Here is a 23,649-nt window from a genome sequence, read left to right as displayed (position 1 = left end):
CTTCAACTAACTAATGGTGTGACATGGCTGGTTGTCATGTTGAGTGACATGATAGTTTACTCATTTTGTTGTGCGTACACATACATTTTACTAATACTTGTAATAATGATAAAATCATAATCAATGTTCAATATTTGTTTAACGTGCTCTCATGAGCTTGATACATACAGAGTAGCCTACTTTAGCGTAACGTATAAGCTGCACATAACAAATACTTCATCTTTGAACTTGTATTAACTAGCTTAAATAGCATGCTTTTGAAAGTGTAATAAAACTGATAATAATTAACAGATATATTGATTTTATTCTATTAAGTGACATTTTTGAAATTAAAATAGAAAATCACATACAATTAAATTGATTGAAATATTCTTAAAAAAAAAAAAAAAGAAGGTGAAAATACAGTAATACCTAATACGTTGTAATTTTGTATGTACAGTATACAATCGTACTTGATTGGTTTATAGATACTAAGAAGTCCACCACCTAAGACTGAAGACTGTCACTGGGACTCCATTTAACACTCTCTTCCACACTTTCACTTTCTCTCTCTTACTTAATCCTCTAATGTGGCGAAGACAATTCAGCAGTAGCGCAACTGCCATTAACGCGCTAAAAGCCAAAAAATGGGACGCCGTAGTAATTGGCGGCGGCCACAACGGCTTAACGGCGGCGGCGTACTTAGCTCGCGGCGGCTTATCCGTCGCCGTCATTGAGCGCCGCCATGTCCTCGGCGGCGCTGCTGTTACGGAGGAGTTAATCCCTGGGTTTAAGTTCTCTCGTTGCAGTTACCTCCAGAGTCTTCTTCGTCCTTCCATTATCAAGTACTTTTTCTCTCTCTAAATTTATTTTCTCTCTCCTGATTTTATGATTTTATATCTTAAATTATAAATTTAGGAGATGAATGAATGATGATGTTGAATTGTTGATGTCGATGATGATTATATCATGAAGTGAATGATGATGATGATTGATTGATAGGGAGTTGGAATTGGAGAGGCATGGAATGAAGATGCTGAAGAGAGTTCCGGCGTCGTCATTTACGCCTTGTTTGGATGGGAGATATCTTTTGTTAGGGCCAGATAAAGAGCTTAATCGTTCCGAAATCTCTAAGTTCTCCTTGAATGATGCTGATGCTTATCCTAGGTATCCTAACTTTTTAGGTTTTTGCAAGAATTTTTGTTGTTTTTTTTTGTTGTGAAGTAATTGCAATAGTGAAATTTGTTTGAGATATTTGGATATATTGCTATATGATCATTAATTGCTTGAATTAGTTCAAAAGATTGAGATAAATGTATATGATCATTTTTTGGTTGAATTTAGGAAATGTACAAGACGTAGTGGTATGTTTTTGCATGATTATTTGTAGCTTGAATTGTGAAACAATTTGTTTAAATATAAACATTTACGAAATTGTGCTTCATGGCCTTCAAGTCACGTGTTGCAAAATATATATATATATATACAAGTATTTCGTATGTGAAAATTTGTGCATCTAAATTGGAAATGGTTTGGAAAAGCATTTGGATGATGTTGATAATATATGCCTCTCCTTTTTAGCTTCAATGTGTTTCAAAATGCTTGATTTCATTCTTTGTGGTTTTGATTTAGTTATAATTGTCTAATCTGGCTGTTGTAAGATGGTGTATGCATGAATGACAATTATGACATGAAGTGATGAATGATCATGAATGACAATTATGACATGAAGTGATGAATGATGGTAACGATTCTAACAATTACAAGTACCGTGTATGTTTTAGATTTGAGATGTTATGCTTGACTGATTATATTGTAGCATCCTGGATATTTTGTGTAGTGCATTCAACTAATAAGTTTGATAACAAGAAGTTTGCCAGTATCAAGATGAGGTATAAGAAGTTAAAAACTCATGCTTGTGCAATGTGCACCTGCACTTGTAATCATTTTGCCGTGGAAGATATACCATTTTTAAATCGATGTTGATGTGTTTATCTTGAATTATTTTGATGCCCACATGTAGATATGAGAGTCAGCTTGAAAGTTTCTGTAAATTTTTGGATCCGATTCTGGATTCACCGACTCCTGAAAATATAGAAGGCACCTCATCTTTTGGTGACAAGATGAAAAATAAGCTGTACAAGTCAACTTTTTGGTCGACCTGCCTTCAACGTGCGGTCTCCCTTGGGCAAAAAGAGATGGTGTAAGAATGCAATATTCTTTCTATACACAAGTAGTATATACTTTTATATATATCGTACAGACTACAGAGTAATCATATTTGCTGATTGTATAACCTTAAATTTGGGAGCTATAGTAACTCAACTTATTCTTGCAATGCACTATCCTGTTGGATGACAGGGATTTTATGGACCTTCTTTTGTCCCCAGCTTCGAAGGTTCTAAATAACTGGTTTGAGGTAATGACATCTTCAGTTGCTATGGTCTGACCGATAAACTAACCTGGCTGAGCTGTACCATGTGTTTTACTTGTGGAAACAACCCCCTTGACCAAATGTGCACACTGTATAGTTTCATGTGTTCCTTTTGATGTAAGCTGTCACTTCAGTATTTTCAAATTTTACTGTTTTAACTTCCTGAGTTTGTATGTCTCTAATATATGCAGTCTGATGTCCTAAAAGCAACACTAGCAACAGATGCTGTAATAGGGAGCATGGTAAGTATTTTGTTTGAGTTACAGTCAGTGATATGATTTTTTTATTTGGTATGCATGTACTGGCAACTGTATCCTCAGGCATCCTGTGTGAATCCCCGAGATCTAATTATGTTATGTTGTGTAAATAAAACTGAATGTGAGCTATCATTTACTTTAATAGGCAAGTGTAAACACGCCAGGTAGTGGGTATGTTTTGCTACATCATGTGATGGGAGAAACAAATGGAGATCGTGGCGTATGGTCGTAAGTATCTAAAATCATGCAGAGTTTCATCTTTGGACTTTTAGATTCATGGTATTTGTAAGTGATGTCTAGTATATGCTGTCCAAATTTAGGCACTTTGCCTTACACTTGGCCTTGGCCTTTTCCTAGAACTTGTTCATCTATGTGGGTTAAATATAGCTGATTGACAAAGGAGGGAAGGACCTGTCAAAATACAATATCTTTTGTAGGATCCAACACACGGTTAGTCCTTAAAATTTATCCATGCCAATGATATGTTTACTTCTTTTTTTTTTTTTTTTAAGCCAACAATATGTTTACTTAGAGCTTCTGTTAGAGTATTAGACCAGCACTTTTGTTGTTCTAAGCCCTATCCAGCCTAAAGATGTCCTAAGCCCTATCTAAGCTTAATGTCTAATTTTATAAGCTAGTATACCTCTTGTTTCATGTTGATATACACACTATAAAGCCATCTTTAGTTCATATTGGTGGTGAGCAGTCCAGGTTTGGTGAATCCATCACATGAATGGATTCAGCACGTGATTTCAATTCTCATTGAATTCTTATGACACCTACATTATCTTTTGATGTGTGCCCCATTCCCCTACCCCTTAGTCCCTTACCTTCCTCAAAAAAGAAAAAAAGTGCTCATCAGTAAAATTAGCCCACAGACTAGTCATCATACTGTATGTCCTAAAGGAATGTGACCCCTTGATTTTGGCTCATGGGATAAATAGAATGAGTGAATGTGACTTGGCAATGAAGCTCCGACTTGTAATTTATTTCTTAACATAAATTTAAAGTTATACTAGTCTGTAACATTTTATGTTTAGGGTTGATTCTGCAAAGCCCATCTATTAGTTGTGGTTTTACTGTATGTTAATAGATTATGTTAGTGGGAGTCTTTTAAATACATTCATGTGCATCACTTGTGTTAGTGACAGTACATTTGGCATTTTGGCCACCTTAAATGAGTCATAGTCACTCCCATCTAGGTTAAATTTCTTCACTATGATGTCCAGATATTTTGTGTAGGTATCCTCAAGCAAGGTTACTATGAAGTGATTGGAATCCATTAAATATGATCTGTGTATAATTGCATAAAATAAAGTTTTAGAATTCGGCTCTAATCATATTGTAATTCATGAGACACTCAATGATTGGCAAGGATACTGGGGAGATTACTTTGTGTTAACCTTTGTCTTCTTTCTTTAGAACATGAAGACAAATTTATTACGCTGGCCACGAAAAGACATATCTTTGCCAATTATGTTCTGGAACTGTATTTTGCAGATATGTGGAAGGGGGAATGGGCTCTGTCTCCTTAGCCATCAGTCATGCTGCAAAGGAAGCTGGAGCTCACATAGTGACTAGCACTGAAGTAAGCATTAAAATTTTCTATTTTGTTGCTGATGAGAGCTGAAATTCTTCTTTGAGTGACTCATGGTTTAATTCCCTTGCTAAGTAAGGATCACTAAAAATGTTCTGTTTTTTTTTTTTTTTTTTTTTTTTTTTTTTTAATTTGGTGTGGGTTACCTTGGCGTTGGATGGAGTAATGGAGTGTTGTTTTATTATACGTTGGAGAGGCACTAGCATGAAATTCTGTCACGTGTAAGGACATGTGATATCTAATGTAGCTGGCAAGTTGCATGTGTGTATATTTTTCCTTTCACATCCGACCTACCCTGTTATATATGCTTTAATCCATACTAGTTAAATTGGCCTTCTATTCCTAAGACATCCCAAGTTCCCTTCACTCCAATATAGTTGTTGGCAAAAAATTTGTGTTGCATGTATGTTGTTTGCCTTTTGAATTAAAGGGTCTTTTAGAATCAGCCTCTTTATAAATTTTTATAGTAAGGGATGCATTCCGGAGTCATATATAATATTGGTTAGAACCATATATGATCACTAGTCGGTCATATTAACTCCTGTGGTGGCCTTGAGCTAATTAAGGAAGGTGTAAGTGGTAAATGGTAAATTAACAATTTAAAGGTAAATTGGACGGTTCCAACCACCCAAATGGACTCCAAGGGTGTCTTGGGGTATATGGGAAGCACCCCCAACATGTTCTTTTCACAGGTGCCAAAAAGTCAAAAATTGTCTAAAAACGGAAGGTTATAATCCACGTTTTTGGGCCAATTTTGGTAAATTTTTCCAAAATTTGAAGTGAATGCATGGGGTGCCCCCCGAGGTCATATAAGTTGGTTTGGAACCATACATTGGGGATTTGTGATATTAGGCAAGTCGTTTGCCTTTTGAATGAAAGGGTTTTTAGAAACAACCGCTTTATAAAATTTTTATCGTAAGGGATGCATTTCGGGGTCATATAATAATATTAGTTAGAACCATATGTGATCATTAGTTGGTCATATAAAGTCCTCTGGCGGCCTTGAGTTAATTAAGGAGGTTTATGTTGAAAATGGTAAAGTGACATTTTAAAGGTAATGTGGACAGTTCCAACCACCCTAATGGACTCCCAGGGTTCGGAAGTTACTCGACATGTTTTTTTTTTTCCGGGTGCCAAAAAGTCAATAATTGTCTAATAAATGAAGGCTATAATCCACGGTTTTGGGCCAATTTTGGTAAAATTTTTCAAAATTGATGTGAATGCATAAGGTGTCCCCATAGGTCATATGAGTTGGTTTGGAGCCATAGATTGGGGAATTGTGATACAATAGGCAAGTCGTTTTCCTTTTAAATTAAAGGGTCTTTTAGAAATAGCCTTTTTATAAATTTATATAGTAGGGGATACATTTCGAGGTCATATAATAATATTTGTTAGAACTATATATGACCTTTAGTCAGTCATATAAAGTCCTATGGTGGCCTTAAGTTAATTAAGGAGAGCATAAGTTGTAAATAGTAAATTGATAGTATAAAGGCAAAGTGGACGGTTCCAAACCACCCAAATGGACTCCCAGGGTGTATGAGGGCGCCAAAAGGTCTAAAATTGTCTAAAAAATGAAGGCTATAATCCACGCTTTTGGGCCAATTTTGGTATTTTTTTTTTCAAAATTAAAGTAAATGCATGATTGCATGGGGTGTCTCTTGAGGTCATATAAGTTTGTTTGAAACCATACACTGAGGAATTATGATACAATAGGCAAGTCGTTTGCCTTTTGAATTAAAGGGTCTTTTAGAAACAACCTCTTTATAAATTTTTATTGTACGGGATGCATTTTGGAGTCATATAATAATATTGGTTAGAACCATATTTGAGCACATATAAAGTCCTGTGGTGGCCTTAGAGTTAATTAAGGAGGGTGTAAGTTGTAAATGGTAAATTGTTAGTTTAAAGCTATGTTACATGGACTCGGGTATCCATGTCCGACACGGGTATGTATCTTAGTGTCTGAGTACGAGCACATATAAAGTATCATATAAAGTACCCATGTCCGTGTGTCGAGGGTCCAACATGGGTACCTGAGGTGAAATGAAGAGTCCATATAACATAGGTTTAAAGGCATAGTGGACGTTTTAACCACCCAAATGGACTCTACAGGATGTATGGGATATGGGATGCAGCAACATGTTTTTTTTTTCCGGATGCCGGTAGTAAAAAGTTGTCTTATAATTGACAACTATCCACGCTTTCGGACCAATTTTGGTAATTTTTTCCAAGCAATTGAAATAAATGCATGTGGTATCTCCTTATATCATATAAGTTGGTTTGGAACCATACATTGGGGAATTGTGATACAATAGGCAAGTCATTTGTCTTTTAAAACAAAGGTGACAATTTTTCTTAAGGGGGCCAAATTACCTTAATATTATTAATTATACAAATACCATATAGGAAAAATTGGCCGTAACAACACCAACTATGACGAAGGTGTGTGTAGCAGCACAATAAACCTTTCGAGGGTGCACTCAACATCACAAATTATGCACTTGTGTGCACATAACAACATAAATTACATTGGCAAAACTTAGATTTCTTCAAAAAGTGGAATCTTAAATATTTTTAATGCTTTTTTATTTATATACTTCCTCCGTTTCTTTTTAGTTGACACGTTACTTTAGTCATGTTTGCCAATGAATAACTTCAACCATTTATATCTCTAATTACCGATAATAAAAAAAATTATGAAAATTTGATATTTTGAAAATATATATCGAGAGAAATCTAACAAGATCACACATGACTATATTTTTCATTATGTATAAACCACAAAACATGGTCAAAGGGAAGTGTGTGAATAGTGCTAAAGTCTAAACGTGTCAACTAAAAAAAACAGAGGAAGTATATTTTGTTTAATTCCATTCTACTTAATTTTCCATCTCACGTAACTAAGTAGTCTTCTCTTCCACTTATTGTTTTACTTTAAACACTGTTCAATTTCCACCATTAAAATGAATTATTTCAAAAAGTTTTTGCCATTATTTTCTAACGTTTGTTTTTTCAATTACTTTTTTTTACATCTCATGTGATTGAAGACTTAGTTTCATCTTCCATTATAATTAAGTTTTTCCCTTTAAATTATTCTCTCTCAACCTCCACAATTAAAGTGTGATACATTAAAAACCAGAAAATCAATTTGGCATATCCTAAAATCCAATTCTAAAATTGTTGTTTGAATTAAGTATTTTGAATCATTTTGTGGGGCTTAGTGTTCAAAAGTTACTTATGTATTCTGAAATCTTGTAGAATAAAGGTTTTCGAATGATTTTTATTTATTTATCAATTTAGTATTTGACTAAGTGGAGAGAGAAAGGAAACTAAGTCAATCATGTAACATCGATATTAGAAAAAAGTAATTGAAGAAGCGAACGAAGGAAAATAATAGCACAATTTTTTTTTTAAGGAATCCGCTTAAATGGTGGAGGTTAAGAAATGCTTAAATGAAAAAAATAGGAGGGAAGACTAATTTAGTCATGCATGATGGAAAATCATGTAAGTTTAAAAAATGTTTAAACAATTATAAAATAGTAAAGATTCCACTTTTTTCCATGGAACCTTAGTTCATTAGTGTCATTTATGCTAATATACCGCACCCTTAAAAGGTTGTGATGCTACATGCACCTTTATCATAATTGGTGTTGTTGCGGCCAATTTTTCCATATATATATAGTAAAGTATATTATTACCTTAATATTATTAATTATTGTACAAATACCATAAAAATAAAATAATCATTGATATAGTTATATTTCAACAAGTAATTAACCTTTGACATTACTTCCATAACTCATAACTTCAAAGGGTGGAAAAAGGTATTATTTATTATGACTAATAAATAAAAATCAAATAATAGCTAAGTTCAATAGCTAAGACTCAAGTCTGGCACAACAAAAAAATTGAAGAAGAAATAATAATTCAAGGCATTTGGATAGAAATAATCCATAGAATAACAAAAAGAGATAACTAAAAGGGTAATATTGTAATTTTGTGTAGTTCAATTTGCAGCTAGTAGTGAATTCACGTGTGTTTAATTTGCTTTGGGATTTGTGCAAAATTAAGATAAAGTGAATAAGTCATATAATATGACATATACTCCTAGTAAGCTTGGTAGTTGGTACCAAATTCTTTAGGTTTTTTTTTGGGGGCTTTTTACTAAACATTAAATATGGTAACAGATTTGGGCCAAATTTTGAGGGGGGAGGGGGGCGGGGGGGGGGGGGGGGGGGGAAGCCCTTGTCCGCCCCTTCAAAGGTCCGCGGTGGCCTTGAGTTAATTAAAGAGGGTCTAAGTTGGAAATGGTAAATTGACGGTTTAAAGGCAAAGTGGACATTTCCAACTACCACAATGGACTTCCAAGATGTCTTTTGGTGCCAAAAAGTCAAACATTGTAAAAAAAAGTAAAGGCTATAATCTACAGTTTGGGCTAATTTTGGAAAAAAATTCCAAAATTTAAGTGAATGCATGGGGTGTCCCCCAAGGTCATATACGTTGGTTTGGAACCATACGTTGGCGATTTTTGATACAATGGAGCAAGTCGTTTGCCTTTTAAATTAAAGGGTCCATTAGAAACATTCTCTTTATAAATTTTTATACTAGGGGGTGCATTTTGGGGTGGCCTTGAGCTAATTAAGGAGGGTGTAATACTAGTTAGAACCATATATGACCATTAGCCGGTCATATAAAGTCATGTGGTTGCCTTGAGTTAATTAAGGAGGGTTTAAGTTGAAAATGGTAAATTGACAATTTAAAGGTATAGTGAATGTTTCTAACAACCCAAATGGATTGCTAGGATGTCTTAGGTGTATGGGAATCACCCCGATTTGTTTATTTCCTAGATGCAAAAAAAGTCAAAACCTGTTTGAAAATGAAAGCTATTAGCCTATTATCCACGCTTTTGGGCCACTTTTGGAATTTTTTTCCAAAATTGAAATGAATGCATAGGGTGTCTCCTAAGGTCATATAAGTTGTTGTGGAACCATACATTAGGGAATTGTAATACAATAGGCAAGTCGTTTGCCTTTCGAATTAAAGGGTCTTTTAGAAACAACCTCTTTAAGGGGGCGTTTGGTTCACAAAGTGGTATGAGTTTGGAATTAGGAATGAAATTAGGGTGGTATGGGGTTGGAACTTGATTCTTAATACATTGTGTTTGGTTGTTGTTCAAGAATGAGTTTTTTATTTTTATTTGATACCTAAATGTGTGGTATGAGCCATACCCACCTCCCCCCTTGGGTTTCTAAACCCCATACCTTGCGGGTTTGAGGTATGGGTTTAAAATTAGATTTTTCTTAAACAAACATTAGGTATGGGTTTTACTCATTCCAATCCCATACCTCATACCTAAATTCTAGGAACCAAACGCCCCCTTAAGTTTTTATAGTAGGGGATGCATTTCGGGGTCATATAATATAATTATATTGGTTTGAACCATATATGACCACTAGTCGGTCACGTGGTGGCCTTGAGTTAATTAAGGAGCGTGTAATATTGGTTAGAACCATATATGACCATTAGTCGGTCAAATAAAGTCCTGCGGTGGCCTTGAGATAATTAAAGAGGATGTAAGTTTTAAATGGTAAATTGACAGTTTAAAGGCAAAGTAGACGATTCCAATCACCCTAATGGACTCCCAGGGTGTATGGGAAGCTCCGCGACATGTTTTTTTCCCACGGAGCCAAAAGGCCAAAAATTGTCTAAAAAATAAAGGCTATAATCCAGTTCTTTAGGCTAATTTTGGTAAAAATTTTCAAAATTGAAGTGAATGCATGGGGTGTCCCTCGGGGTCATATGAGTTGGTTTGGAACCATACATTGGGGAATTGTGATACAATAAAGGGTCTTTTAGATATCTCTTTATAAATTTTTATGGTAAGGGATGCATTTTAGGTCATATTATAATATTGGTTAAAACCATATATAACCAGTAGTGGGTCATATAAAGTGTTGTGGTGGCCTTGAATTAATTAAGGAGGGTGTAAGTTGTAAATGGTAAATTGTTAGGTTAAAGACAAAGTGAACGGTTCCAACTACCCAAATGGATTCATAGTGTGTTTTGGGGGGTGTATGGAAAGCACCCCGACATGTTTTCTCATAGGTGCCAAAAAGTCTAAAATTCTTTAAAAAATGAAGGCTATAATCCACGCTTTTAGGCCAATTTTGGTAATTTTTTCCAAAATTGAAGTGAATGCATGGGGTGTCCCCGGAGGTCATATAAGTTGGTTTGGAACCATAGATTGGGGAATTTTGATACAATAGGCAATTTCTTTCCTTTTGAATTAAAGGGTCTTTTAGAAACAGCCTTTTCATAAATTTTTGTAGTACTGATGTTGTTTTGCTAGAGAAGAAAGTACTTGATACTTTGATAGTAAACACTTCATAAATTTCTGTTCAGAATTTGTAAATGTCTTACCATTTTATGTATTCTGGTTTTCTATTTGTAACTAAGAAGAATATTGGTTTTACTAGGTTTCACAGCTGATGGTTGGGGACTCTGGAGCTGCAGAAGGGGTTTGGCTACGCATTTTGACATACAAACTTTCTTTCTCAGCTAGGATTGGATCAGTACACTGACATATCTTTGTTACTCTAGGTATTGCTGGCTGATGGAACGGAGATTCATTCTTCTGTTGTTCTATCAAATGCAACTCCTTATAGAACTTTTGTGGTAAAGTTCCTGTGTGTGGAGGCATTTGTCTTATTTTGTGAATCGCAGAAAAGATTGTGTCCTTTAATCCCATATTTCTATAAAATAGATAAATCTTGGTGTATTTTGGAATTTCTTGTGAAAAGTTGTCTCATTGGATGCAGGAATTAATGCCAGATTATAAACTTCCTGATCAGTTTATTCGCACAATTAAAAATTGTGACTATAGCTCGGTAAGAATGATTCAAATTATCTAAATTAGTCTAAACATCATATTGTTTTTAGCATTTTATTACTTTTGTTACTGTTATTGAACGTTGATTAATGTGCTTGATATACTATTGGTCCTGTTTAGGCAAGAACTATAGACTTAATGGATTGGCCTTTTGTAGTCAATTTGAGCCAAATAGGAAGTGATTTGCCAGCTTGGGTAGTCTAAGTCTGCAGGATGTTTTTGTAGTCTTACTCTTGTTTTCTTGTCATTCTTGGATGTTTTGTCCTTAAGACATCTGCTTTCTGTGATTCTTTCAAATGGTAGCAACAGTGGTACTCGCTTGTTTGGTTGCTTAATTGCTTTGTAACCAAGGATGATTAATCTAACTAAGATTTTAGAGTGGGGAGGAGAGATCTAAAAAGACTTAGTGTAGTTGGTTTACCTCCAATTTTCAGATGCCCTTAATAGCGATGGACTTGTGTACTCTGATCTCTGCCTCATACAGTGTAGATTTTCTGTAGACTGTTGTGGAATTTGTAAAGGCTTATGTTTTGGATGCACTTCTTACTGATTTAGTCTTGCAATTGGTCGTAAGACTTGCGATGGAGATGAGCCCGAACTAAAAGCTTCTTTTGATGGAAATTGACCTTCTAGCCTTTAATTGTTAGCCACCTTTTGATGGAGATTGACCTTCTACTTCCACTCGATCTTTTCCTCTTCTATCAGTTATTGACATTGAAATCGATTTTTTTCCCCTCTTCTCAGTTATCTACGTTAGAAACTGATCTTTTTTCTCATATCATTGCGTCAATGGAGAAGACTAGGAGTTGAGAAAGGAAACTAAAATGGAAGTGAGGTCTTTATGGGTTTATACATTGCCTAAAGCCCACAGTGTCGAATTGTCGATGCAATACCTTTACTGAATTTATGTATTTGTAGGGTTGGAGATGCTTATTATTTGCTTTGGTGTAGTTCAGCATTGTCACCATACTAACATTCAATGCTTTTGGGGTCATTCTTGTACAGGGAACCACGAAAATTAATTTAGCAGTTGATAAGTTGCCCCAGTTTGATTGTTGCAGTAGCAAAATGAGCCACCTGGATTCTGGCCCTCAACATGTTGGTACTATTCACATTGGATCTGAGAGGTATGGCATCAAATAGGTGATGTGCAGAGATATGTTGTAAATTTAGCTTTTTGCCAATGCTACATAAACTGGTTGATCTCCTAAGTGGATAAGTATGGCTGGATGGCTGCATGTGACAGCAGAAGCTGATAAAATAGACTTATTACTTATCGAGTGCTTGTTTATTTTTATTTTATTTTTTAAATGGATAGCTTAATAGGATGTGCTTATTTTTGTTAACATGTTTAATAAGCAGCAGCTTTGTGATGATTGGCTAAAGGAAAGATATATGGATGTATGGGACTATGGCTAAATAAGTCAATAAGACCTGTTATTTTGGTTAATATCTGTGATCTATTGTAAATGTTAAAAATCCTACTTAGAATTTAAAACTGCAAATCCTGCTAACAGTTAAATAAAATATCTGCTATCACCTTTAAGGCAAAGGCACCGACAAATTCAGGAATTTCTAGTCATGGCGCTTTCATGGCCAAGAGAACCTTTGCCCCCTGGAATCTAGAGTGACATTTCGACTTGTGTGAAAACGAATAACCAAAAAGTGCAACACTGCAATAATGCTGCAAATCTATTAGAAATTAACCCTTGTAAACCTGGGAAATGTGGTTTGAATGTTTGAATTAATGGGGATGGAATCATTATATTAATATACTTTGTCACCGGTTTTGATGCTGCTTTCCAAAGCATGGAGGAGATTCACTCAGCCTGCCAAGATGCTTTGAATGGCTTGCCATCACGAAGACCAGTTATGGAAATGACTATTCCTTCTGTTTTAGACAAAACAATATCTCCTCCAGGTATTTTTATGTACTGTTTAATGTATGGTGTATAATAAGGTTGAGAAACCTTAAGCCGCCTTTGATAGTAAAAAACTCCCTTTTTTTTTGTGATATGTTCCTTAAATATTTTTTAACTCTCTTTGTATATGGTAGAATTGTTTTAGCTGATGGAATAAATTCTGATTAGAAAAGAATAAACCTTTTTGTGTTACATGGCAATACCAAAGTTGCTCGTGGTGATCTATTTACTCTAAATTGACACTATCAACAATGCAGTAAATTATGTTCTCAAAAGATGGTAAGTTCTAAGAAATGTCAAGTTTCATGGGAAGAAGGCTGTAAGTATGCTAAAATTTTGGAGTTGGAATTGACAGATTCGCTTAAAAAATTCAGACAAGGCTTCGATTTAATAATGGAAAAGTCTAATGCTTTAATCTGAACTAAATGCAGCACAACAGAAGTCCTCTACTCTATAGCTGACAATTTTCCTAATTATTGTTCCCTATTTTTTATGGTTTAAGTTAGCAAAATTTGTTGCATGTTTAACATACAACGAAGCATACCAAGCAAAATACTTATGGTTTTTTCACCACCTGTAATACTGAGATTGCTGTCTGCTTATCTTTTATAGGAAAACATGTAATCAACTTATTTATTCAATACACACCCTATCAACCATCAGATGGTAGTTGGCAGGACACTGCGTACAGGGTGAGGTTATTCTCAGTTTTATGCAAAGTCTGCTCAACATATGATACAAGTACTTCAGTTTATATGTTTTCATGCATATGGTTTTTGTGGTTCATGGTGTCCATTTACACATTTCTTGAAGATTATCTGCCCTTTTTGAGTTGACGAAGTTCTGTTGTCAAGGTCTTTAGTCATATGCTCCCACACACCTGATGTGCTCATCTTGTTGGTTTAATTTGCTTGTCAGAAAATGCCTCTATGATAACATCTACTAAATTAGCACTCAATCTTTTCTTTGTAAATGGTATGACGTATATGTGCAGGAGTCATTTGCAAACCGGTGTTTCTCCTTGATTGATGAGTATGCACCTGGCTTCAGTTCATCAGTTCTTGGATATGACATGCTTACTCCTCCAGACTTAGAGAGAGAAATTGGCTTAACAGGTGCTTGAGTTTATATCCAGTCATTATGTGTTTGTCCTGCTTCCCGTTTCTTAATCTCCATCTAGTTCTGCTGGATCTTGTATCATATCTTACCCCATAAACTTCAATACCGATAAGCATGTAAGCATTATTTTAATGATTTTTCAGGAGGGAATATCTTCCATGGAGCTATGGGATTAGATTCTCTCTTTCTTATGAGACCTGCAAAAGGATGGTAAATTCTGTTGGATTATTTTGTTTATAGAGATATTGTTTGCTTACTTCTGATTATTTCTCTCTTTCAACAGGTCAAATTACAGGACACCATTACAAGGGTTGTATCTGTGTGGAAGTGGAGTTCATCCGGGCGGAGGGGTTATGGGAGCACCTGGCCGTAACGCCGCGCAAATAGTTCTAAACGATTTTAAGAAATAAGATGGCCAGGTAGAATCACACTGAATTTATGATTAAACCTGTTTATATTCTCATTTTCCCATTCATGGCACCATTTCACCGTTGTACAAATGAGAATATTTTCATGTATTTTACATTTACCTTAAACTTTAGGAATGTAATTCATTTAAGTCCGTATAATTTACTCTCTTGCAATAGCTAATTCAAGCTCGTAGAAAAGTTTCTATACAATACAACCACAAAATAAAACAAGTTATAACACTATTAAGCACTTGTTAAACCACATCTCGAAGAGAGAGTCCACTGGCGAAGAGGCCACAAAACAAGATATCACTTTCAGTCAGGGTGGTGCGACATTAACGTTCTGTTAGAACTTGGACATTGAATAAAGTAGATTTGCTCAATCAAAAGCTCACACTTTCACCTCCGCCAGGTAGAAACTGACTTTGGGACAAAACTGTTGGTGGTAGAAGATGCTTCTAACCTGCATTGATGCAGCAGATTAGTTTACCTATATTTCATTTTTAAATAGATGAGCGATCTTTCTATTTTCCTTTATATAGGAGGTGTGGAAGCAAGGGGTGTGTGCAGCCTACCTTGATATTTCTTCAACAGCCCGGATAACTTCTGCAGAGTTAGTTTCTAATACCTGGCCTCCAAAAATAATCTCATCTATAATAGTATGAAGCTGCAAAGTCAAAGGTAAGAACATGAATCAGTGCGACGCTATAAGTATTTACAGGATGTCTTTTGCTATGCAGCCTAGTTTATGCTAATAATCAGAGAAACTCAAAAACAACATAAACAATATTCAACAATAGACTGCAAATTTACCATTACTTTGATTTGCTTTAATATGGAGTAAACAACTGATTTAAAGCAAAAGAATACATTGATGGAATTAAGGGTGCTAATCGAGTTGAGCAACTCGTGAGCAACTCGGACTCGATTCGGTCAAAACTCGGCCTCGAGTTGGCTCGACTCGACTCGAGATGTTAATGAGCACGAGTTGAGAAAGGTCTAACTCGACTCGATAAGATCGTGAGCAACTCGATAATATATTTTATTAATATAGAATTTACAAACAAAGTTATTACCATGAACAAATTTGACACTTAATAAGAGTTCATTTATATTATCCAAAAAGAAAGAGTAAATCTTTAATAATAAATAAAATAATTAAAAGAAAACTATAAAATGAACAAAAACAATAAAGGCCTATAATTTTAGAAGGGCCAAAACTTCAACGAGCAGATCGTGAGCTACTCAACTCGACTCGAAACTCTAACGAGCATGAGTCAAGCAGGTTTTATTGGCTCGAAACTTTAACGAGCACAAGTTGAGCACATGAAAAAAGTTTTCAAGTCGAGTTGAGCACCCCTTAGCTCGTGATCGACTCGCTCGATTAGCACCCCTAGACAGAATGATAGCAACAATTAAAAGTGTAAAAGAGATTGAATTATCTACAAACTGTAATTTGTGTATTACACAGATTAGTACTACCTTGCCATAATTGAACACTATGTCAAGCTCACAGACATTCTTGAAGCATTTGTCCAAAGTTTCAACAAAAACTGCAAGACAATACCAAGTTTCAATATAGCAAGTTAATTAAAAGAGAGACGTTGATAGAAAGAAAAATATGGAATGGCAAGGAAATTTCAATCAAAGTATTGGCTAGCAGCAAGCATGCACAGAAATCTTACCGCATGACAAAAATATTAAAACATAGCTCCAAGGAAAGTTTAAAATGAAAAAAGGGATCAAGATTCAAGGGGAATGAAGGGTTTTTTTCTGTTTTTTTTTTTGTCACTGGTGAGGGAAAATTGTACCTTGTATTAAATCTAGCATGGCTAGTTCATTTTCAGCACTGTCATACACAAATACAAAGTAAAGGGTTGCATAATGCTTGTACACAAGTCGAGAATCCTGCAAATGAGAAAGCATCAAATTAGGATAACTAATGGAGTAATAATGTTATGTGCAATGCATCAAGCACAAATTAGATAGTTCAAGACAATAAAAGGAATGTATATGGTTTAGGTAAATTACAGATAGGGGGAGGGGGGGTAGATAACACACGTGTTCACAAAAAATGTCTGGAGTTTATAGATTTGAGGAGTCCAGGAGAAGGATAATGCAAATTTTGCAAGGAATTATAGCATGTGGCAGTCTTATTTCCATGGGACCCAAATTACAAAGTGTGCAGGCAGTTGAAGTCTTTGATTGGGTGTATACAAGCTAGTAGATAACGGTTGGCAAAACACAATGCAGCTCTGAAGATAAAAGGTTATACTCTCTGTTTCCTAAAGAAGTAGAGTGGTGACATCAAAGTTATAGCCGTATATGTTGGTGAGCTTTCTGTGTGAAGCTTATAAAAGATCTAGGCCATCTTCTTCTGGTTTCATTATCACTCAAAATATATATTCCGAAGAACTTTCTAAGAAGGGTGGGCTGAATAATTACTAATCTTGTGGCCACGGGGGGGAATTTCTGATCCGCATTATTATTAAGTATGGTGAGCAAAATGGAATTCCTGTCAAACACCAACTATCCTTAGCCTCCTTACTGAAATTAAACTCTCAAAGTCTCAAGTCAATACATGCTCTCCTACAGAACAATATCTGCAAGCTAAACATCAAGTTCTTGGATGTATTACAGGCACCATCGTTCAAGACATTCTGCTTAATGGCTTAAATGAATTAACTCTGCAAGCATACAATGATTTCGACTGGGCTAAAGTATTCACAGATACCAATTAGATATGTTGGATAAATCTCCAATCAATTGGAAATTCAATAAAAGTAGTATATAAAACAACTACTATTTCATAGTCCTTACTAGTCTTTAGATCAGAGGTTGTTATAGAGAAGGGTCGCTTCAGAGATTGTATGGTTTGTTAATAATTGAAACCAGTCACAGTTCACTGAGGCAATCAATGAGCCTGGCACACAGCCAAATCCCTGCACATTTACATTGGCTCCATTTTACATGACCTTCATTCAGCTGATATATCTTCCTATAAAGTCTGTCTAAAATGATGCTTTCATCCATCATGCTAGGATTGTCTTTTGTATCCTTCAGCTTGAGAAAGGTGTTGATGAATACAGCGTAAGCAACACAAGCTTCACACAACATTACAACAGATTCAACTCAGCCTTGACGGTACATCAGCAAGGGTTAATATTTAGGAGAAGTCGAAATTTGTTATGGCAACAGCACGATCTAATGATCTATAATGCAAATTGAAAGGTAACTCCTGACTCGTTACTGTGCTAAGATTATTATCTAACTTATTAAGCAATGTTGCTTTCTTATAGTCTATCAATAGTATGTTAGTATTAGACTTGATCTATTTCTCTCTATATATTGCATACATCCGTAGCACTAGAGCTCAAGCGTAGTCAGCAGAGATAAATTAGCAAATTCTACAAATTATTCTTATAAGAACTGTCCGCAAGAGTCGAAAACAGAAACCGCTACTCCGAAAAAAGAAGCTCTTGCAAATACATACGATGTTAACAAAAAGTCAGCAGTATACAATCATTAATTTAGGTCAATTAATTCAGAAACATAGGTTTAATAGTAAAATCCATAAATTAAGGCTGGAGAGATCAAATTTAACTACAGAAATGACAACGAAGAAATTAACGCTAAATTAAACATCAAAGATGAACAGCAGAACATCAAAGATCAAGAAATTTGCAAATAAATTAATGCAAAATTGAAGCAGCGGAGATAATTAAATACATACCGGACCAAAAATGGAATCAACATTGACGAAGTTGCTGACATTATCAGGCCTGTTGCATAATACTACATCAAATAATTACCAGATATTACAAATTCGTCGATTTCAAAGTAAAAACTATTATAATTGATTATGAAAATGAGAGAAATTGGAGAGAGAAGAGAACCTGAGTAGAGAGTACGAATCAGCTCCTGCTGTTTATCTGAAGGCTTTGAGGGAAAAAATGGCAAAATAAAAATGCAGATTTTATAAATTTGATGATATAATCAATTTGATTTCTGTGGAAAATCAATGATGCTAAGCAGATGATTAAGGAAGATGGAAAAATACCTTAGAATCGTAGAATTTTGTGAGGCGAGGTTTCCCCTGAGTGTTCATCACTATCACCGCCTTTATCATTTTTTGATTTCAAAGGGAAACTACAAATTATGATTCGACTTGATCTACGTCTTCTCTAAACTCCGCTCTTACCTGTATATTATACATTTATACGAGCAATTTGTATTTAGTACCCCTACACGTTCATTGTTGAGCGAGATACAATTTATAGGGTTGATTTTTGTTTGCTTATTGGGCTTGTCTAGCAATTAAGATTTGGTTCACTTGGTAACACTTCAAACATAGGTGACTCTTATATCGACACTAAGTCAGTAATTGATATATTTGAGTATCAGGAAGTCTAATGATACAAATGAAGTTAAAATTTTAATTGAGTAACCAATACAATTAAAATGTATTCATACTTAAACATTGTTCCCTTATTCCGTAATAATCGTAATAACATAATCAGATATTGCTTGTGTTCAAAATGAGCGTCAACCACTTTTAATTTAGATAACCTCGACATATAGCCACATAGGTTAATTTATATTGGTAGAGTACTAGAACTTAACCACCCAGAATTAATCCCCGAATTCGAATTAGCCTAAAAGATAAATCGGGTGAAACACCAAAAAACACATAGGTACATAGGTTGATTTACTTTTAGGTCTTTTGACATCTAATCTAATCTACGGGTAAGAAGGTTGATCAAATGAGCCAAAATTGGTACCCGGCCCTTTGGTAATGGGCTGGACCAAAAATGTGGGTTAAAATAGAGAGCAAAAATAGAGCGTATTGAATAAAAACGGTGCGTTTAATATTGTCGTCGTCAATTGAAGGGGTTTTTCTCTTAGAGGTTCTTCTCTTTCCCTCTTCTCCTGCATATCATCGATTTCATTTGTTTGAAGTTGCAAATTCATCATATTATTTAAACCCTACATATTTTTATTTGATCAGATTAAGATTAAGTGAGAAATCATGAAGTGGAACAATGTAACGAAGCCATTCAAGAAGCTATTAACATCCAATGGAGGATCTACAGCTGGTAATTTACTTCCCATTTCCATTGATTTATGCGGGTTTTACATTTTCGATTTTGATTCAATAAACTTATTTATTGTCTTGTATAATTGACTAAATGTTAGTTTCATGTTATAATGATTTGGGTTTTTCTTATAAGAAAAAAATAAAATGCTGAATTTTTTGTTTAATGAACTTACTGTAGTATTAATCCTCCTCAGTACGGTTATCTTCCCTCAATTTACACTCTTGAAAAAAAATTAATGAAATGATTAGGAAATTTAAGCTAATGTTGCAAGTTTGTTTGCTAATTTGTTTGATTAATGATTGGCTGTTATTTGGGCTGGTGAGGTTATGTTGAAATTTATTGTGGGTATTTTGATTTAATAAGGGCGTAATTCTGCGGGGCGTATTACAATTTACCATCGAGGGGGTGGGGCGAAGCGATTGCAGCGAAAAATCGATTTGAAGAGGGGTACTTCTTCAATGGGTGTGGTAGAGCGGATTGAGTATGATCCTAATCGCTCCTCTAGGCTTGCTTTAGTGAGATGGATTGAGGGGGTCCATCCAGCCAATCAAAGGAATGGTGATAAAGACTTCACTCCTCCGAAAAAGGTTATTGAACCTATCACAACAACGGTAGCTGGTCAGTTTCCGTTAGCGTGCCTGGCTCCTGGACTGTTACGCGGTAATGGAGGCAATAAGGAGGATGGGAGGAAAATAAGTAGTGTGAAGGATGTGTTTGTTTCTGCCTTTGCATCTACGCGTGCAAAGGGAGAGTCTCTAACTAATATCCCACGAGCAGCTGTAGCCGGGGCAAAGCCAGCTGTCTTTTCTCGTAAGATGGGAGAGGCAGTTGGTGAAGGTGAGAAGGAGTTTTCAGTTTTTGATGTCCAAAGGTGGAGGAAAGACAGTAGTCTTTGGGATCATAAGCTCAAGCGTAAAGCAGCTGTACCTTGGTTGAGTTTTGTCAATGAGGAGCCTGTGGGGCTTGCCAAAGCAGCTCAGAATGATAATTCTTCTGGGAAGTCGTCCAAGAATGTGCACATGGTTGATCGTGCACCACTCACATATATATTAGCAAGTGACAAACTGGAAGAAGGGAAGATTGTGATGAACTATGATTGGTCCACGCGTCTTAACCGCAGCTGAAGTTTCCAAAAATTCGTAAGTTCAGCTTATGCTCAAGTGCTTTTGTTGAATTTTGTGGGAGTTTGTTTGCTCTTTTTTTGTTTTAGCTTTTAGTTGTTACTTCTCTATGATCTTTGTGCCCCCTAGCTTGAAGCTGTTTTTTATGGGGTTTCTTTGCTCATTGATGCGTTCAGTTTGTTGCTTAGGGATTGTGAATTACTGAATTTGATGCTGGCGTTGCACCATAGATAATTTTGATTTTGTAGACATATTTTAGGGGGGATAGCCCAGTATATTTCTCTAGATTCAGCTAGGTTCAAAATGAGCTGTGATAATTTGTCTATCAGAGAACTCCATCTTGTTGCAGTTTCTGTTTCTTGTTGGATTGTAAATTTCTTGGTTGCATAATAGTAATAACAGTAGTTATTTCGGTATTGTAGTTGCACTAGTAGGAGGCAATTATTATCTTAGCAGCTTAGCAAGATGGAACTTTTATTGAGTTTTCCTTAAATCTAGTGCCCAAGAGATATGGGGCTTTAATAGGTATAGAGAGTATTGTGCTGAATGCAATGATTCTGTTAAATTATTTTGTGTTGCTGTCAGCTGTAATGCCTAAAGAAGTTCTCACCTTGGCCAGCATAAAGATGGGTTGATGTTCGTAGCCTTACCCCTTGGGATATCATTTTTTTACTGCATTTTATAGTGGCAACCCCAAAAATTAAGGAGCATATAACACCACTCTGACTGGTATTCTGATTCACTCCTGGAATCCTTTATTATTGTTAAAGGCGCTCAGAAATTTCAGGTGTTGATTGAAAACCTGCAATTACGGGATGTCGTCTTTGCCTTTAGACATGATGATTAAGGATTGAACAATGCATGAATGAGGTGGTTCAGGCCACTAAGTAGGACTCTCAAGGACCTTTGGGAACCCCAGGAATTACTTAGATGCATAATCTTGCCGGGTGAAAAAATTATCTACTGAAGCCAAATTTGAAGGCTATAATACACGAAAGCAGAGCAATTTAGGAGGTTTCGGGACCCGATGTAAAAAATTCACAGAATAATATGGGATGCATCCCTAGGTCATATAATGTTGTTTAGGCCCATAGACGACCATTAGTCGGATACATAAAGGCCCCAAGGAAACCTATAGCCAATATTAGAGGTGTGTGCCACAACAGCCATATTGATTGTTTTAAGGCAAAGCGGACGATTCCAACCACTTAAATGGCCTCCCGGGGTGTTGTGGGGTTAATGGGAAACACCTTGACCTCTTTCGGAGGTTTCGGGACCCAGTGTCGAAAAACCTTGAGATACTAGGGGAAACATTCTGGATATGTTGTTTAGAACCATGTATGATCATTATATGTTGCCATAAATGTTAATGGTGGGCTTGAGTTAATGAAATAAGCGTAAGTTGTAAACGGGTAACTTTACAGTTCAAAGGCAAATTGGATAATTCTACACACTCAAATGGACTCCCGGAGTGTATTTGGGTTTATGGGAATCATCTCGGCAATTTTTTTTTACGAGTCTAAAAAAGTCCAAAATTGTCCAAAATGGAAGGCTATAATCCACGATTTCGGCCAATTTTGGAAAATTTTCCAAAAATGAATGGAATGTGTGGGGTGATCTTCAGGGTCATACAGTTGTTTAGAATGTTTAATTGTGGGTGCCCAGCCCATCGTGCCAAATGCCTAAGCACCAGCCTGTTTGTAGTCAGGTAGAGGATCAACAAGCCCTAAATCTGAAGTAACTCAACTTTAGGTATGGAACAAAACATTAGCGGATAGTATATGCAATACTCAGTATCAAATAGCATGCTTATAGTTCAATTATACTTTGGAATAAAGACACCATTTAATATAGAGTCCATATAAGTCAAACAATACCCTTAAAGCAATTGTGATCTTTGCATTGGTGTTTGTATGGGTGTGCATGTGTGTCTGTATGTACTCATTTTTAAGACCTAACATCATTAAGTTTAGACACGGTCATTTGATGGTTTCAGTTTAGCCTTAAAAGCCCACATTAAATCCTTTTCATTCCTTTTAAGGATTTTCTTCCCCTGCTGTTTTAGTATATAGACTATATACCATTTGGATTTGATTAGAGATCTAAGAAATGACATCTTACCATTACAGGTACAAGAAGGTGGAATGAATAAGTGGTTCAGAGATGGAAAAGCATGGAGTTTAAGGTGATGTAGGTGTCGCAATCAGCTTTCATGAGGCCAAAACTTATACAATACCATCATGCTACCGCTGAACGTGGATGCTGTCTGACTATGTTCAGATTTTTGTATTATGAATACCAATTAGACCTAAAGTATTGCAACTTGTTATTTTAAGTAGCACACTTTCCTTGTTCAACTTGCCGCCTCAGGAATTTTTGTATTGTTTTGTCACATGTAATGGGTTTACATTCCGGAGGCATTTGATGTGTGTTAATAGTGATTACTGATTAATAATAGTCATCACTCATTAGGCTCCAATATACTGTTGTGATGTGATTCTTATTTTTGGAAAGTTACAAGGCTTTGCTTACTTCCAGCTTGAACAACTCAATCAGAATGCATGGTGGTGTATAGATAGGGGATGCCTATCCAGAGTAGAAAGGGTATTTTTGCTTAAACGTCCGCATCCATCCTTCAGACTCTCACCTTACCGGCTTACCCAAGTGGCCTTCCAAAGTATCATGGGGTCCATGGAAAACACATTGTTTACTATTCTTAATGATATCAAATATGTTGACCGAAGGTTAAATTGAAGGTTGTAATACATGAAATTTGACCGTTTTCAAAAATTTTCTAGAATCTATTTTAAAAATTCAAT

The 23,649-nt window shown here is 35.7% G+C and overlaps 3 protein-coding genes across 4 annotated transcripts; 2 read left to right on the top strand and 1 right to left on the bottom strand.

Moving 5' to 3' along the window:
- The first annotated feature begins 190 nt into the window (after positions 1-190).
- LOC110685794 (pyridine nucleotide-disulfide oxidoreductase domain-containing protein 2-like) lies at positions 191-14,769 on the top strand. Its single transcript, XM_021862317.1, has 16 exons — positions 191-824; positions 982-1,146; positions 2,003-2,182; positions 2,341-2,398; positions 2,605-2,655; positions 2,816-2,898; positions 4,171-4,258; positions 10,747-10,788; positions 10,871-10,945; positions 11,089-11,157; positions 12,165-12,286; positions 12,968-13,080; positions 13,694-13,773; positions 14,076-14,196; positions 14,344-14,410; positions 14,484-14,769. Exons 1-16 carry the CDS (start codon positions 568-570, stop codon positions 14,608-14,610), a joined length of 1,698 nt encoding a protein of 565 aa, XP_021718009.1. The 5' UTR covers positions 191-567; the 3' UTR covers positions 14,611-14,769.
- LOC110685797 (AP-3 complex subunit sigma-like) lies at positions 14,636-18,861 on the bottom strand. The gene is made up of 7 exons (XM_021862322.1): positions 18,671-18,861; positions 18,507-18,549; positions 18,344-18,405; positions 16,422-16,518; positions 16,093-16,163; positions 15,186-15,277; positions 14,636-15,073 (listed from the first exon to the last, which is right to left on the bottom strand). Exons 1-7 carry the CDS (start codon positions 18,737-18,739, stop codon positions 15,010-15,012), a joined length of 498 nt encoding a protein of 165 aa, XP_021718014.1. The 5' UTR covers positions 18,740-18,861; the 3' UTR covers positions 14,636-15,009.
- On the top strand, positions 17,674-23,361 carry LOC110685795 (60S ribosomal protein L2, mitochondrial-like). Of its 2 annotated transcripts, none has more exons than XM_021862319.1 (4): positions 17,674-17,841; positions 19,619-19,706; positions 20,073-20,848; positions 22,960-23,361. In XM_021862319.1, the coding sequence occupies exons 2-3, from the start codon at positions 19,640-19,642 to the stop codon at positions 20,831-20,833; spliced, it is 828 nt and encodes a 275-aa protein (XP_021718011.1). In that variant the 5' UTR covers positions 17,674-17,841; positions 19,619-19,639; the 3' UTR covers positions 20,834-20,848; positions 22,960-23,361. The 2 variants fall into 2 exon arrangements, with proteins under 2 accessions (XP_021718011.1, XP_021718010.1); XM_021862318.1 differs by lacking the exon at positions 17,674-17,841 and adding an exon at positions 19,431-19,517.
- The last annotated feature ends 288 nt before the right edge of the window (positions 23,362-23,649 follow it).

The sequence above is a fragment of the Chenopodium quinoa genome, unplaced genomic scaffold, assembly GCF_001683475.1.
Source record: "Chenopodium quinoa cultivar QQ74 unplaced genomic scaffold, ASM168347v1, whole genome shotgun sequence".
In the NCBI taxonomy this organism is placed as follows: domain Eukaryota; kingdom Viridiplantae; phylum Streptophyta; class Magnoliopsida; order Caryophyllales; family Amaranthaceae; genus Chenopodium; species Chenopodium quinoa.
This window is presented reverse-complemented; position numbering and strand designations above follow the sequence as displayed.